General features: G+C 47.2%; 1 protein-coding gene across 1 annotated transcript; it reads left to right on the forward strand.

Moving 5' to 3' along the window:
* Positions 1 to 8,912: 8,912 nt before the first annotated feature.
* gh1 (growth hormone 1) lies at positions 8,913 to 15,377 on the forward strand (the record flags this gene model as incomplete). Its single annotated transcript, XM_084001416.1, has 6 exons — positions 8,913 to 8,925; positions 9,237 to 9,379; positions 11,117 to 11,233; positions 13,222 to 13,365; positions 13,834 to 13,983; positions 15,315 to 15,377. The coding sequence occupies 6 exons, from the start codon at positions 8,913 to 8,915 to the stop codon at positions 15,375 to 15,377; spliced, it is 630 nt and encodes a 209-aa protein (XP_083857542.1).
* Between the last annotated feature and the right edge of the window lie 249 nt (positions 15,378 to 15,626).

Consider the following 15,626-nt stretch of genomic DNA (forward strand, 5'->3'; position numbering starts at 1 on the left):
CAGCCCACCTTTTGCTATTAGCTTGACCTCCTCGGGTGCGTCTTGTGGTAATGACCCAAGGGCCAAACACATCAAGTCCCACGTAGGTGAAAGGTGGCTCTGTATTCAGGCGATCAGGAGGCAGATCTGCCATCTTCTGCTCAGCAGCTCTCCCTCGAAGTTTGTTACACCTGATGCATTTGTGAAGAATACCGTTGATACATTTCCTGGCCCCAACAATCCAGAACCCTGCTGAGCGGATGGATCCTTCGGTAAAAACACGACCTTGGTGTTTAACCTTTTCGTGGTAATGCCTCACAAGCAGCGTTGCAATGTGGCTGCGGCCTGGTATGACGAGAGGCAGCTTTTCTCCTGCGTCGAGTGCCGACTGGTTGAGCCTACCTCCTATTCTTAGAAGGCCATCTTCATCCACGTAGGGGTTCAGTTTTCTCAGAGGGCTGTCTTTCGAGATGTTCCTCCCGGCGGCCAGACAAGAGAACTCTTTGCTGTAGGTCTCTCTTTGTATGCACCTTATGATGAGAGTTTCTGCTTTGCGCAGCTCTTCTGCTGTGCGAGGCCCTTTGCATCGATGCCAGCCATTGCAATCCTCATGCTTGGCCATAGCAGCGCTCCCTTGGGACTGAGTGATGTGCGTCAGTAATGCTATGGCTCGCACCAAAGATGTCCAAGATGAGAACCGCTCAAACCGATGACATTCCAGGTAAGTTGAAGGAACAGAGAGCGTGGTAGCATGAGAACGCACCTCAGTGTCAAGATCTGGAGTGATGAGGTCGTATGGCTCTTCTTCTGAAGTGGACACTCCTTCCGGTAGAGTCAAGAAAGGGGGCCCAGTGAGCCAAGTTGTGTTAGGAAGCTCAGCTGCCGATACAGATCGAGTGGCGTGATCTGCCGGATTCTGTGTGGTGCACACGTAGTGCCACTGCTCAGGTTTGGTGGACTTTCTGATCCGCTGTACTCTGTTGGAAACATACACATAAAACCGTCTGGTCTGGTTATATATGTATCCTAAGACAACCTTGCTGTCTGTGTAGAATCGCAAGGAGTCTAGGCTGATGTCTAACTCACTTTCTGCTAACTCCGCGATTTCTACTGCCAATACAGCTGCACCCAGCTCCAGCCTTGGGACAGTGTGGGCAGCTGCAGGAGCGAGTTTCGCTTTCCCTAGGACAAAGCCTATGTGACACTTTCCATCACTGTCGACCACCTTCAGGTAAGCTACAGCAGCGATAGCTTTCACCGAAGCATCGGAGAAGATGTGGAGTTCCTTCCTGCGGGCTGTGGTAAGGGTAGTAGGAGCGTAAGCTCTCTGAATCCTGAAGTCACTCAGACTTTGCAAGGAGTTTTTCCACATTCTCCATTCAGCTTCCTTTTCGTCTGGAAGAGGGCTGTCCCAGTCAAGGATCTCGCCGCTGGTAAGTTCACGCAGTATGAACTTCCCCTGAATGACAACCGGTGCAACGAGTCCAAGAGGGTCAAAGAGACTGTTCACAGTGGCTAGTACCCCTCTGCGTGTGAAGGGTTTCTCTGTAGGAGCCACTCTGAAAGTGAAAAGGTCATGTTTGAGATCCCAACTGAGCCCTAAGCTACGTTGGATGAAGTCTGCGCTGTCATCGAAATCCAGATTCTGGAGACCCTTCGCATGGTCTTCTGGAAGGAAGGCCTCCAAGACTTCAGGGTCGTTTGACGCGATCTTATGGAGCCGCAAGTTCGAGGCAGAAAGCATCTCTTGTGTCCTCGTAAGCAGGTCGATAGCCTCAGCTGCTGATGAAAGGGACTTCAGGCCGTCGTCGACATAGAAGTCGCGCTCAACAAAGTGTCTGGCGTCTGTGCCGTATTCACTTTCTCCATGTTGTGCCGCACGACGAAGACCATAGATGGCAACGGCCGGTGACGGGCTGTTGCCGAATACATGGACCCTCATTCTGTACTCGACGATTTCGTTGTCGGGGTTGTTGTGCTTAAACCAAAGGAACCGGAGAAAGTCTCGATGGTCTTCTCTGACGATAAAGCTGTGAAACATTTGCTCAATGTCCGCTATCACAGCCACCGGCTCTCTTCGAAAACGCAGCAAGACTCCGAGCAAGCTATTGTTCAAATCCGGGCCAGTTAGTAACACGTCGTTCAACGAGACGCCACTATACTGGGCACTGGAGTCAAAGACAACTCTGATTTGAGTTGGCTTACGAGGGTGGTATACACCAAAGATGGGTAGGTACCATCGCTCATCTCCCTCTGACAGTGGTGGAGCTAACTCTGCCTGGTCGTGATCAAAAATCTTCTGCATGAAGCTCAGAAAGTGAGCTTTCATCTGAGGCTTTCTTTCTAGGGTGCGTTGAAGAGAAGTAAGGCGACCAAGAGCCTGCTCTCGATTGTTTGGGAGCCGTTGCCGAGGGGATCGAAATGGAAGAGGTGCCACCCAACTATTCATGTTGTCCATGACCATCTCTCTATCCATGAGCTCCAGGAATAGCCTGTCTTCAATGGAGGGACCCACCTTATCATCATCCTTGGTTCTTTCAAAGATTGAGCTGCCGAGGCTGCAGTCATCAAGGACTGGGTTGCTGAACTTTTCCTTCACTTTCAGGTGCTTAGGACATGGAGAAAGGATGGACGGGCGCCCATTTTCCAGTACGTTGGTCCGAAAGGAAGTGACAGCCTCTGGCTTGTGGGCTGAACCCAGGCAGACATTGCCAACGACGACCCAGCCAAGGTCTAGTCTCTGAGCGTACGGGGCTTTGGGAGGACCATTACGATGCTCTCTGACCTTATGAACCTTCAGGACGTCTCGTCCTAGGAGAAGCAGTATCTGAGCCTCTGAATCAAGATGTGGAATCTTATGGGCTATGGACTTCAGGTGAGCATGGTGCTGCGCAGCTGCAGGTGTCGGGATCTCCGACCGATCGTCTGGCATGTGATTACACTCAATGAGTGTGGGAAGCACCACTCTTGTCGTTCCGTCCAATGACTCCACCATAAACCCTGTAGCTCTTCTCCCCGATGTTTCAGTGGTACCTGCGCACGTGTGCAGTGTATATGGCGACTCTAACCCTTCAATTTGGAAGTGATCAAAGAATTCGGACCGAGCCAATGACTTGTTACTTTGATCGTCCAAAATAACGTAAACCTTAATGGCTTTGTCTTGGTGTGCATTGGGATAGACTCTCACTAAGCAGATCTTAGAACAAGATCTAGGTTCCTTACCTCTGTCACAAACATCTGTGCACCTGGATGTGACTGCTGACTGAGGTGCCTGTCCTTCACCCTCCCCGCCATGCTCTACGGAGGGGTCTCTTACGTCCCATGGAGCAGGTCCAGGGTGTAGTGCAGCGATGTGGCCGTCGCTCTCACATTCCTTGCACTTCAAGGCTACTTCACAGTTCTTAGCGAAGTGAGCAGTAGAAGAGCAACACCTAAAGCAGATGCCGTTCTCTTTAAGAAAAGCCTTGCGCTCCTCAAGCGGTTTGCTTCGAAAACCTCTACACTTTCTTAAAGAATGGGGTTTTTTATGGATGGGGCATTGCCGGTTGATGTCACTTGGCTTGCTGCTGAAACTGTCTGACTGAAACGTTGAGTGTTGCAATGCTACTTCCGTTTTGTGAGCGGACACTTGACTTTTGAAGTATCCTGATCTTCTTTCCATTCGTTCAGGCTTTGACGAATCTGTGGAGAATCTGTGAGGACTGTTCGATGAGACTACAGGGAGAGCTGAGAGTGTGAAGCTAGGGTAGTTTCTTCTGCGTGCTTCGTTACATACGAAGTCTGTGAAGAAGGCAAATGGAGGAAAGGATACATTGTGCTGCTCCTTGTACAAAGAACCGTGAGCCAACCACCTCTCTTGCAGACTGTATGGTAACTTTCCCACGATGCGGTTGACTCCCCTGGCGGTATCCAGGTATGAGAGACCAGGTAGGTAACCCTCAGACTTGGCGGACTCTAACTCCCTTAACAGGTCTCCCAGTTCCCTGAGCTTTAAAGCGTCCTTGGGACCGATTCTAGGGAAGTTCTCAATTCTCTCAAAAAGCGCTCTCTCGATTACTTCGGGGGAGCCGTAACACTCCTCCAAGCGATCCCAAGCCATCCTTAAACCTGTAGCGGGATTAGCCACATGCACAGAACGGATCCTTCTGACATGTTCTGAGGACTGGTTTCCTAACCACTTTGTTAAGAGATCAAGTTCTTCACTTGCGCTTAAGTTAAGTCCTTCTATGGCATTGTGAAACGAGGACTTCCACGCCCAGTAACTTTCTGGGCGATCACTGAACTTGATGAGACCAGAGTTCACAAGCTCGCGACGTACTAAGTACCTTGTAATATCACTCATACCAGTCCTATCGTCCGTATGCGGCTGTAATGAAACCCTGTTGAAAGAGGAAGTGGCTGGCTCTGCAAAGGGAGGGTTAGCAGGGGGTTGGTGATGAACTGCTGGCGTCGGCCTTTTGGGTTGCTGTGCCTTGTGGTTGTCGTTGTCCGTCGTGGTGCGTTGACGAACCACCGGCGTTGCCCTCTCAGGCTGCTTTGCTGCAGGAACGTCACCCCTAGGTAAGGCTTGAGAAGCGCCACTGTCCTCTCCAGGAGTGCACTCTTTTTCATCTGTTTGGACGTCAGGTTTGACAGGTGACATCAGGGTTGGAGTATATGGTTTAAGTTCTGGAGGCTCTGCATCACTAAGATGTAACTTGGAGTGCTGTTCGACATAGTCGCGGGTGCGCTGCATGGCAACCTGAACTGAATCGCGGCGACTCACGCTGCCCTCTTTGTCTCCCGTCTCTGCTGCTGCTTCGAGGACTTCAGCCTCTGCCAAGGCTACAGCTACCTCTTTCTCATGTTTTAAAGTTGCCAATTCAGCGATTATGCGTGCCTCTTTGACTTTCACATCTGCAGCTAGACGGGCTTCTTCCACCTTCGACTCAGCAGCTAGACGAGCCTCTGCTATTTTTAATTCAGCTTCTCGCTGGACGAAAGGAGCCATTGCACGTACAGCTTCGGCTTTAGCACGGGCTTTGGCTGCTTTCTTGCTAGCTGAGGAAAAATAAGATGAGGTGGAGGAGGCAGAACCCTGTGATTTTGCTTTGGCTGCAGCATCCTTTTCTGTAACATCATAATCTTTGTCGGGTGAGTGATCCTGTCTGGCTTCACTAGCATGTGACATCATGGATTGAGCTTCTCCAAGGATGTATGAGAAGAGGTGAATATGGAGACGTTTGGGAGTGAGGCGTTGAGCTTGCACAGTACCTTTCTTTCCTTGAAGCTGTAGTGCCTGCTGTGATGACGCTTTTTTACTATTCTGTCCTCAGTGTGTGACTACACAAATTGACAGATAGCGAACAAGCTCCAAGAGAAACTCAGAGGCGTGAATGAAGTTGAAGAGCCTTTACTGAGGTCTTGAAACATATTTTTTTGTAAAACTGAAATGATACAGAAAAAATGACAATTACTGTATCGTTACAAAGCCAACATAATGCATTCACATGAATGATAATACAAATAGCTGTAGGCTAATCGTTAGCTTAGCATTAGCGTAGCGTTAGCTCAACATTAGCACAACGTTAGCACAATGTTAGCACAATTTAGCTACATGTGAATAAAACAAACGTTTTTATAATATTTCAATATTTACAGTACACTATTGAAATCTGTGTAAGGTCATAATTAACTAAGAATGGTGGACAATACTTACAAGCGATAATTTCCTAGACACAAGCAGCGGGAGGAAAAAGATACCAGCTGAAGCTGCAAGCAGACCGCGTGTAGTAGCTAGAGGCTATGCATTTTCCCGCTCAAACTCTGAACTGTCATGTGACCAAACTGGCCTATCACAATAAAGCTTAACTTAAATATGAGGTAGTGAGCTATTCTCAAAACACTGATGGGGAGGAAACAACACAAATACAGCAGACAAATTCACATAAACATGACACTCCTAGTTCCTGTTCCCAATCTGGCAGCAGAATTCTGAACCAACTGTAAGCGGGATAGAGATGTCTGGCTGATACCTAAATAAAGTGAGTTGCAGTAATCCAGCCTAGAGGTAATCAAGGCGTTGGTAACTGTTTTAAGGTCAGAGAGGGAGAGAATTGATTTCAGTTTGGCAATATTTCGTAATTGGAAAAAACAAATTTCGAGTTTATTTGTTTATCAAATTTTAAATCTTGATCGAAGATCACCCCAAGATTTCTGGCATGGGTATGAAGATTGGGCGCCAGGGGACCTAAGTGATTTATTATACCTTTGGAGGAGTTTGGGGGGGCCAAAGAAGACCACTTCTGTCTTCCCATCATTTAATTGGAGATAGTTATTTACCAACCATAGTTTGACGTCTTGGAGGCAGTCAAGAATGGACTCCAAGGTGGAGTTGTTGCTATGACCAGGTTGTTGCTATGACCAGGTTGTTGCTATGACCAGGTTCGAGTGGAAGATATAACTGTGTATCATCGGCGTAGCAAAGATATGAGATATTGTGCTTTTGGAGAATGGAGCCTAAAGGGAGCAGGTGTAGGGCGAATAGGATGGGGCCTAAGATGGAACCCTGGGGTACGCCGCATGTGATTGGTGCGGGTGGCGACCCCCATTCCGACGGTCTGCCATTTCGACGGTCTGCCAGTCCGAAAATTCCTTCCGAGGGGCCGCTGTTCCGAATGTGTTTTATTTTGAAAATTGACCGGATTCTCTTGTGGTTTGACTTCCTGCCTGGCTTGACACGATCGCGCCGCGCGGACCCTGATCTCCCACACCGGAGGCAGATGCTCTAGCCACTGTACTACCAAAGCATTCACTGCAATGTGTGCACCCAGTGCATTAAACCTTTTAATGGCGGACTTTTTTTCAGGTTCAGAATGGCAGCCCTTTTCATTTACCCTGGAACCGATTGGAGCAGATGAGGAGTAGAGATTACCGATGTTAACAGAAAAGGATCGGTTAGAGAGGTAGGAGGCAAACCACTGGAGAGCGCTGCCTTGGATACCGACCTGGTGCTCAAGCCGGTTCAGGAAGAGGGAGTGGTCAACAGTGTCGAAGGCAGAGTTGAGGTCTAAGAGAATTAATAAGGCGGGTTTAGAGTATTAATAAGTCGAGGGAGAGCAGCAGGTCATTTGTGACTCTGTACTATGCCGTGCCCTGAAACCTGACTGAAATTTGTCCATGATGTTATTTTTATCTAAGAAGGACAGAAGCTGGGAGTAAACTATATTTTCCATGACCTTGGATATAAACGGGAGTTTTGAGATTGGTCGAAAATTATTTAGAACAGCAGGATGTAGGTTTGGTTTTTTGATAATTGGCTGAACAACTGCGTGTTTGAAGCATGATGGAACAGAACCATTAGCCAGTCTGCTATTGAAGAGGAGTGACACTGTGGGACCTAGAGTGTTAAAAACTTCCCTCAGCAGGTGGGTGGGAACAATGTCTGTGGTGCAGGTAGTCGGCCTAGTATGGGAGACGATGTCGACAATCTGAGAGAGGGACACAGGCTCAAAGCTGGTGAGAACAGCAGGGCAAGGCAGGAAGGAGGAAGGGTCGCGTAGACAGTCAATCAGTGAATGTTGTAGACTGGACGGCTAGCAGAGTGAGATTCATGTTCAGAGACAGAAGACGGGATCCGTTGTGGTTTAGATGAAGACGGTCTCGTTTGAAAAGGTCCGGTCTATGGAGGAAAGTGGTGAAATTATCCATGTATGGAATGCCAGCGCTGGTACAGTAGCCTTTGAGCCACACGTGAAGCTGCCAGAGTCGGCTGAACTTCCGTTACATCCGTTACATCCGTTACATTCGTCACATCCGTCACATTCGTCACATCCGTTACATTCGTTACATCCGTCACATTCGTCACATCCGTTACATCCGTTACATCCGTTACATTTGTCACATCCGTCACATTCGTCACATCCGTTACATTCGTTACATCCGTCACATTCGTCACATCCGTCACATTCGTTACATCCGTCACATTCGTTACATTCGTTACATTCGTTACATTCGTCACATTCGTTACATCCGTTACATTCGTCACATCCGTCACATTCGTCACATCCGTCACATTCGTTACATCCGTCACATTCGTCACATCCGTCACATTTGTTACATTCGTTACATCCGTCACATCCGCCCGTTAATTTGAAAACCGGTCTCAACCCGTTCACTTTCCACGTCGATCGTGGCTGATATCACCTACGTTGCTGCACTGTAGCTACTTGCTGTACAAGTCTCAGAAACACCGGAAAACCACCCGCCGTCGTGTCTGGGTTCACTGTGTGTGTGTGTGTGTGTGTGTGTGTGTGTGTGTGTGTGTGTGTGTGTGTGTGTGTGTGTGTGTGTGTGTGTGTGTGTGTGTTTTTTCACTCTGTGTAGAAGACGGCAGCGGTGCCCACACACAGCTCATATACAATTAGCTTCTCCTTCATGTTGGTCTGAGTGTAAACAACCGTACAGAGAAGTGACGTCGTCGGCTTGAACTCGTCACTGATTGGATGACGCGGCGCGATAGACGCTCCATTCGCGTCTATCGCGTCTGGTGTGAACGCCCCTTAACTCTAACTCTCTAACCCTCCTAGTTGTTGTTGTTGTGTCTCTTCAGAGATTGAGGTGTTGAGCAGCGTGTTATCAATATGTACGTTCAGGCGTGTTTGTGTGTTTTCTGTTTCCACCACTTTGTCGTCACATGTTTTCACTTCTTTTATGTTCTGTGAATATTATTAACACACACACACACACACACACACACACACACACACACACACACACACACACACACACACACACACACACACACACACACACACACACACACACACAGGGCGGTTGTTTGTTTGGTTCATGTTTCTGTGGATGAATTTAACCAAGAGCTTCTCTGCTATAAAACCTCCAAACTCTGACCGGAGCTCAGTTGAAGCTGAACGAGTCAAACGAGTCAAGCAGCCATGTTGGACCGAGGTGAGACAAGAAGACACTTTGATTTACTGATCAACCTCCACCTGTCTGTCCTCCACCTGTCTGTCTCTCTGACCTCCACCTGTCTGTCTCTCTGACCACCTGTCTGTCTCTCTGACCACCTGTCTGTCTCTCTCACCTCCACCTGTCTGTCTCTCTGACCACCTGTCTGTCTCTCTCACCTCCACCTGTCTGTCTCTCTGACCACCTGTCTGTCTCTCTCACCTCCACCTGTCTGTCTCTCTGACCTCCACCTGTCTGTCTCTCTCACCTCCACCTGTCTGTCTCTCTGACCACCTGTCTGTCTCTCTCAGTCGTTGTCCTGCTGTCCGTCCTGTCCGCCCCGTCTCTGGGTGTCTTCTCTCAGCCGATCCCCAACAACCAGCACCTGTTCTCCATGGCCGTCGGCCGCATCCACCACCTGCACCTGAGAGCACAGAGACTCTTCTCCAACTTCGTATGTCTTAATGTCTTAATGTCCTAATGTCCTAATGTCTTAATGTCTTAATGTCTTAATGTCCTAATGTCTTAATGTCTTAATGTCTTAATGTCCTAATGTCTTAATGTCTTAATGTCTTAATGTCTTAATGTCTTAATGTCCTAATGTCCTAATGTCTTAATGTCTTAATGTCTTAATGTCCTAATGTCTTAATGTCTTAATGTCTTAATGTCTTAATGTCCTAATGTCTTAATGTCTTAATGTCTTAATGTCCTAATGTCTTAATGTCTTAATGTCTTAATGTCTTAATGTCCTAATGTCTTAATGTCTTAATGTCTTAATGTCCTAATGTCTTAATGTCTTAATGTCTTAATGTCCTAATGTCCTAATGTCCTAATGTCTTAATGTCTTAATGTCTTAATGTCCTAATGTCTTAATGTCTTAATGTCTTAATGTCCTAATGTCCTAATGTCTTAATGTCTTAATGTCTTAATGTCCTAATGTCTTAATGTCTTAATGTCTTAATGTCCTAATGTCTTAATGTCTTAATGTCTTAATGTCCTAATGTCCTAATGTCTTAATGTCTTAATGTCCTCATATCCTCATGTCTTAGGGCGCTAACTTAGGGCGCGAACAAAACAAGCGAGCCGAGATGGCTTGGGAGAGGCGGTCTCGGCTCGTTTCCATCCAAGCCCTGGAGCGGTTCGTTTGTAGTGAGAACGTAACCGTATCGGAACAAATTGACTTGTTACCTGGCAACCGGAGGAGGGGGACCACGGGCAACTGCCCCAAAAACATAATGAAGCATCAGCAGCGTGTCGTCTTGGCCTTCTAATAATGTACACAAAACAGAAAAGCTGATGGCAAAAAGAAAGGAAAGACGCAAACTCAAGCCGTGAGTCCACCAGCCTTTCCAAGCTGACCCGCGGCGATCTGGGCAGAGCTCCACAAACAACCCCTATAACTAGTCAAGCTAGGGTGTGTTAGAGGACAATTCATCTGACATAAATGACACCTGCAACTGAAAACACAGCTTGACCAACACAACCTGACCACCCCTCTCCCTGTCTCTCTCTCTCTGTCTGTCTCTCTGGCAGTGACATGCTCTGTCATTCATTCACGTGTCAGCACTGAGACAGCGGACAGCACGCTTGGTCACACATAGGCTAATAATAATAATAATAATAATAATAATAATAATAATAATAATAATAATAATAATAATAATAATAATAATAATAATAATAATAATGTAGCTATTAGACTACATTTGTAGCTATAGCACATTATAGGCACACTTCAAGGTCTCGCCCCAGCCATAAACCAGTCAGCTTGGGCATTTTTTTTAATCGAACTTCAACTAAATACTCGTCTGCCCAAATATTAATAAGAAATTGAACCTCCTCACTACTGCAAGTCAGCCCGCGGTTCATTGGTGCCATTGTTGCTGATCAGCTGATGGGGTGTTGTTAGGGCCGCTGCTATGGCGCTGTTCCACAGTGCAAAGCGCTGTACCGCTTTAGAATCATGCAATGTGAACACAAACGGCCCAGAAAAAAGAACGCAACAGTTGTATCGGTTCAGTTGCTGAATCGGAACAACTGCAGGTGTGAAAGCGCCCTTAATGTCCTAATGTCCTCATGTCCTAACTTCCACCACCTGCACCTGAGAGCACAGAGGCTCTTCTCCAACTTAGTATGTCTTAATGTCTTAATGTCTTAATGTCCTCATGTCCTTGTGTCCTCGTGTCCTCAGGAGAGTTCCCTGCAGAGCGACGACCAGCGGCAGCTCAACAAGATCTTCCTTCAGGATTTCTGTAACTCTGATTACATCATCAGTCCCATCGACAAACACGAGACGCAGCGCAGCTCCGTGAGTATTGATCTGTTATCGGTGGCTGATTGATTGATTGATTGGTTCTAGGTGGCTTATTATGGGTTGGCTGCTGCTGCCAGGACACTATGGTATTCCAAGGAATTCTCCTTCTTTCATCTTCTTCCGAGGAAATCCTACTTCCCAAGGGCAAAATCTCCTCCACAATTTTTGCTCAATTGACACCAAACTTGCTACAGAGCATCTCCAGACCGTCCTCCACAAAACTGATTTCTCTGAGTTTTGATTTATCCAAAATTGAGCCTACAGTGCATGAAAACGTATGACTGTAAACACTGTAAACATATACCAATTCTTGCTAAATACATTTTCAATCTTCCTGAAAAAAATTGAGAATATTTTGGAGTCATGGTTGATGAAGTTTGACAAATATCAGAATTTTACCTCAAAAACAGAATTTTCTAGAACGTTTTGAATTCTGCTCTCATGGGAACAACTGCAGACAATGTAAGAGTGGCATTTTTAACTTTTTCTCTTATGATGCAAAACACTTAGAGTTAAAAACAAATCACCAACATTTCCATGCTGTCTAGATATGTATTAACAGATTTTTGTTTAGAAACTCAATTTCTGACATTTTGACCATTTTTGAAATCTGCCTTTACATCAGCTGCTGCCTGGTTTTGACTCCCTGAGTCTATTAGAGAAGACACACAGCAGGTCTCACTCACAGACAATTAGCGCAGTGAGTTAGCTGCTGGTTCTTGGTGTTGGATGATGTGGGTTCAAGACCCAACAAGGGAGTTGATGATAACACTAGGGCCCAACCGATATGGATTTTTTGGGGCCGATGCCGATTACGATTATTAGGGGGAAAAAAAACCGATAACCGATTAATCGGCCGATTATTATTATTTTTTTAATTAAGTTTTAAAATTGTATTACTATAATAATATATCTATATATAATATATAAATTAGGGCTGCCTGGTCGACCAAAAAATCATTAGCCGACTAAAATTTCATTGGTCGATTGGTTGCATGAAAAAAAAAAAACATTTGAAGCCCTGTCTTGTCAAAATGAAGTCAAAATCAATATGGGCTTTTATTTTGAAGGGCCAAATACAGGAAGTCATGACACGTGATACTTTTTTGTTGTTGTTTTTTTTTACACGGCACGGCGTCTCTCTCTCCCTCGCTCTCTCTTTTCAATTAAAAGCGATCAGCGGTTGCTGCCGTGCCCGGCACCGTGTCAAAGCGCTCACCGGCGGTCAGTGTCACGGAGCAGAGACATTATAGTCCCCGCTGCAGTCAGAGTCCCGCACCGCTCCACGCCGCGGACCCCCCCCCCGCACCCGTCACACAGCCTCAGCTCAGTCACTCCCTCCCTCATCTACTGTGTTTATTGGTGATAAATGAGCATACTGCTGCCGTGCCGGTATATAACGGTAAAACCCGACCCCGACCGGCTTGTTGAATCTCGGACCCAACACTGCCGGAGACGAGCATTAATTAATTAATTCACAACCCGACCGCGGTAAAAAAAAAAAAAAAAAAAAAGGGAAACAGAAAGCCAGTGGCAACACTGGTTTTGAGACAGATCAGTCACTCTGCTGTGTGCTGTGACTGAGGTGGTAGTGGATGGAATTTGTCATGAGGTCGGCGCCGGTGCGGGGGAATCTTTTCAAAGTAAAACCAAGTTTTATTCCCTGCATTTTATTCCTGAAAATATCGGCGACAATCGCCGAGTTTTGGCCGATTACCGATTAGTTTCAAACGGGCTATAATCGGCTCGCCGATAAATCGGTCGGGCCCTAGATAACACATCAAAATACCAGATGGTCTTGATGTCAATCTGCCACTGTTGAACTGCCACTCGCCACTCGCTAATTAACTCGTTTGTTGCTCAGAATTCACCTAAAAACTACAGCCCGGACCAACCCATCGCTATGGGAACCATTGATTGATTTATTATCGGTGGCGTATTGATTGATTTATTATCGGTGGCGTATGATTGGCTGATTCCAGGTCCTGAAGCTGCTGCTGATTTCCAAACAACTGGTGGAATACTGGGAGATCTCCAGCCACTTCCTGCCCGGCGGTCCGGCCGAGCGCAGCCAGATCTCCTCCAGACTGGCCGAGCTGAGGGAGGGAATCCAGATGCTGATCACGGTGACAACACACACACACACACACACACACACACACACACACACACACACACACACACACACACACACACACACACACCGAGCAGGACAGCATATGTGAGTATATTTCGATGGATATATGATGTGTTATTATAATGTATATTCTGTAGAATGAATGTATACAAGTATGATGTGTGCTGTGTAATGATGTACAGTATACATATATGATATGTAGAAATGTGGGTAATAGGATTAGTATGTGAACAATTAATATTTGTAATTTGTTAGGTGAAGCATATCGCTCACTTGTTTTTTTGTTTGTAATTTTTATAATGTTCATGTTTTGTGTTTTCAACTGTATATTTGATACTGTTGGACCCCAGGAAGAATAGCTGTGGCTTTGCTGTAGCTAATGGGGATCTTAATAATAAACAAGCAGCTGTGTGACCCCCCCCCCCCCCCCCCCCCCCCCCCCCCCCTGCTCCTGCAGACCAATCAGGACGGAGCGGAGCTCTTCTCCGATGGCGCCGTGCTGCCGCTCGCTCCGCCCTTCGGGAACTTCTTCCAGACTCAGGGAGGCGACGAGCTGCAGAGACGGAGCTACGAGCTGCTGGCCTGCTTCAAGAAGGACATGCACAAGGTGTGTGTGTGTGTGTGTAGGGTTAGATTGGATTGAATTGAATTGAATTGAATTGAATTGAATTGAATTGAATTGAATTGAATTGAATTGAATTGAATTGAAAACTTTATTGAACAACATTAGACAAGTGTTCAAAAGGATAAAAAACACAATAAAGCCCTTGTAAAGGCTTGTTTCCATTGTGGTCCTATTTGATGGTCGACGGTAGCTACACATGGATTTAAAACAAGGAAGACACACACACAACACATGGACTAACAACATGGGAGAGAGACACTAAGGCACATAGACGACAACACTGAAGAGAAAGAACAAGATGAAATAGAAGATAAAACAAGAGATTAGGTCCCAAACAGAAACAACAAAACATTTGACAGACACACAAACAAACAATACAATAATCTAGTGCTTCACGGCTCTGTTGATTTCATTTATCGGTTGGCTGAACCATTTTTTTATTGAGGACTTAAAAAGAAAGTAGGAGGAGCTAACAGCTTTAAGGTTTAGAGGAAGGCCATTCCACCAGAAGCTGCTGAGTAAAGGAAAGAAAACGTTCCCATACAGAGCCTGTAGTCAGTGGAGCGCCCCCTGGAGGCTGTAGTCAGTGGAGCGCCCCCTGGAGGCTGTAGTCAGTGGAGCGCCCCCTGGTGGCTGTAGTCAGTGGAGCGCCCCCTGGTGGCTGTAGTCAGTGGAGCGCCCCCTGGTGGCTGTAGTCAGTGGAGCGCCCCCTGGTGGCTGTAGTCAGTGGAGCGCCCCCTGGAGGCTGTAGTCAGTGGAGCGCCCCCTGGTGGAGGAACTGTGGAGCGCCCCCTGGAGGCTGTAGTCAGTGGAGCGCCCCCTGGTGGCTGTAGTCAGTGGAGCGGAGCGCCCCCTGGTGGAGGAACTGTGGAGCGCCCCCTGGTGGAGGAACTGTGGAGCGCCCCCTGGAGGCTGTAGTCAGTGGAGCGCCCCCTGGTGGCTGTAGTCAGTGGAGCGGAGCGCCCCCTGGTGGAGGAACTGTGGAGCGCCCCCTGGAGGCTGTAGTCAGTGGAGCGCCCCCTGGTGGCTGTAGTCAGTGGAGCGGAGCGCCCCCTGGTGGAGGAACTGTGGAGCGCCCCCTGGTGGAGGAACTGTGTGTGTCACTGACTTTGGAGAAGTAGTTTACTAAATACTTTGGTGCCAGGTCATCTTTTATTTTATAAACTAAACACGGCTTGAGTTGAGAAACTCTCTCCTCCACTCTGAGCCACCTGAGGCTGGAGAAGTGGTGAGGATGGAGGTGTGTTCTGGGATGAAGGTGATGATGTAACGATGATGTAACGATGATGTAACGATGATGTGTGTCTCTGCAGGTGGAGACGTACCTGACGGTGGCGAAGTGTCGTCTCTCTACAGAAGCCAACTGCACGCTGTAGCGCCGTCCAATCACAGCCCGGCTGTAGCGCCGTCCAATCACAGCCCGGCGCTGGTGACCTCATCCTGGCTGTTGTTAAGCTCCGCCCCCCCTGTTAGCATTAGCGTTAGCCTCAGTCCAAACTGATGTCATGGTGGTGTTGTTGTTGTTGTCAACGTGTGAAATAAAGTTTGGTCATTCAGTCACTCGGTTCCTTCTTCATCTTCAGCTTTATGTTTATTTCCTCCTCTTCTTCCTTCCTTCCTTCCTT

Source organism: Trachurus trachurus, assembly GCF_905171665.1.
Source record: "Trachurus trachurus genome assembly, contig: scaffold_154_arrow_ctg1, whole genome shotgun sequence".
In the NCBI taxonomy this organism is placed as follows: domain Eukaryota; kingdom Metazoa; phylum Chordata; class Actinopteri; order Carangiformes; family Carangidae; genus Trachurus; species Trachurus trachurus.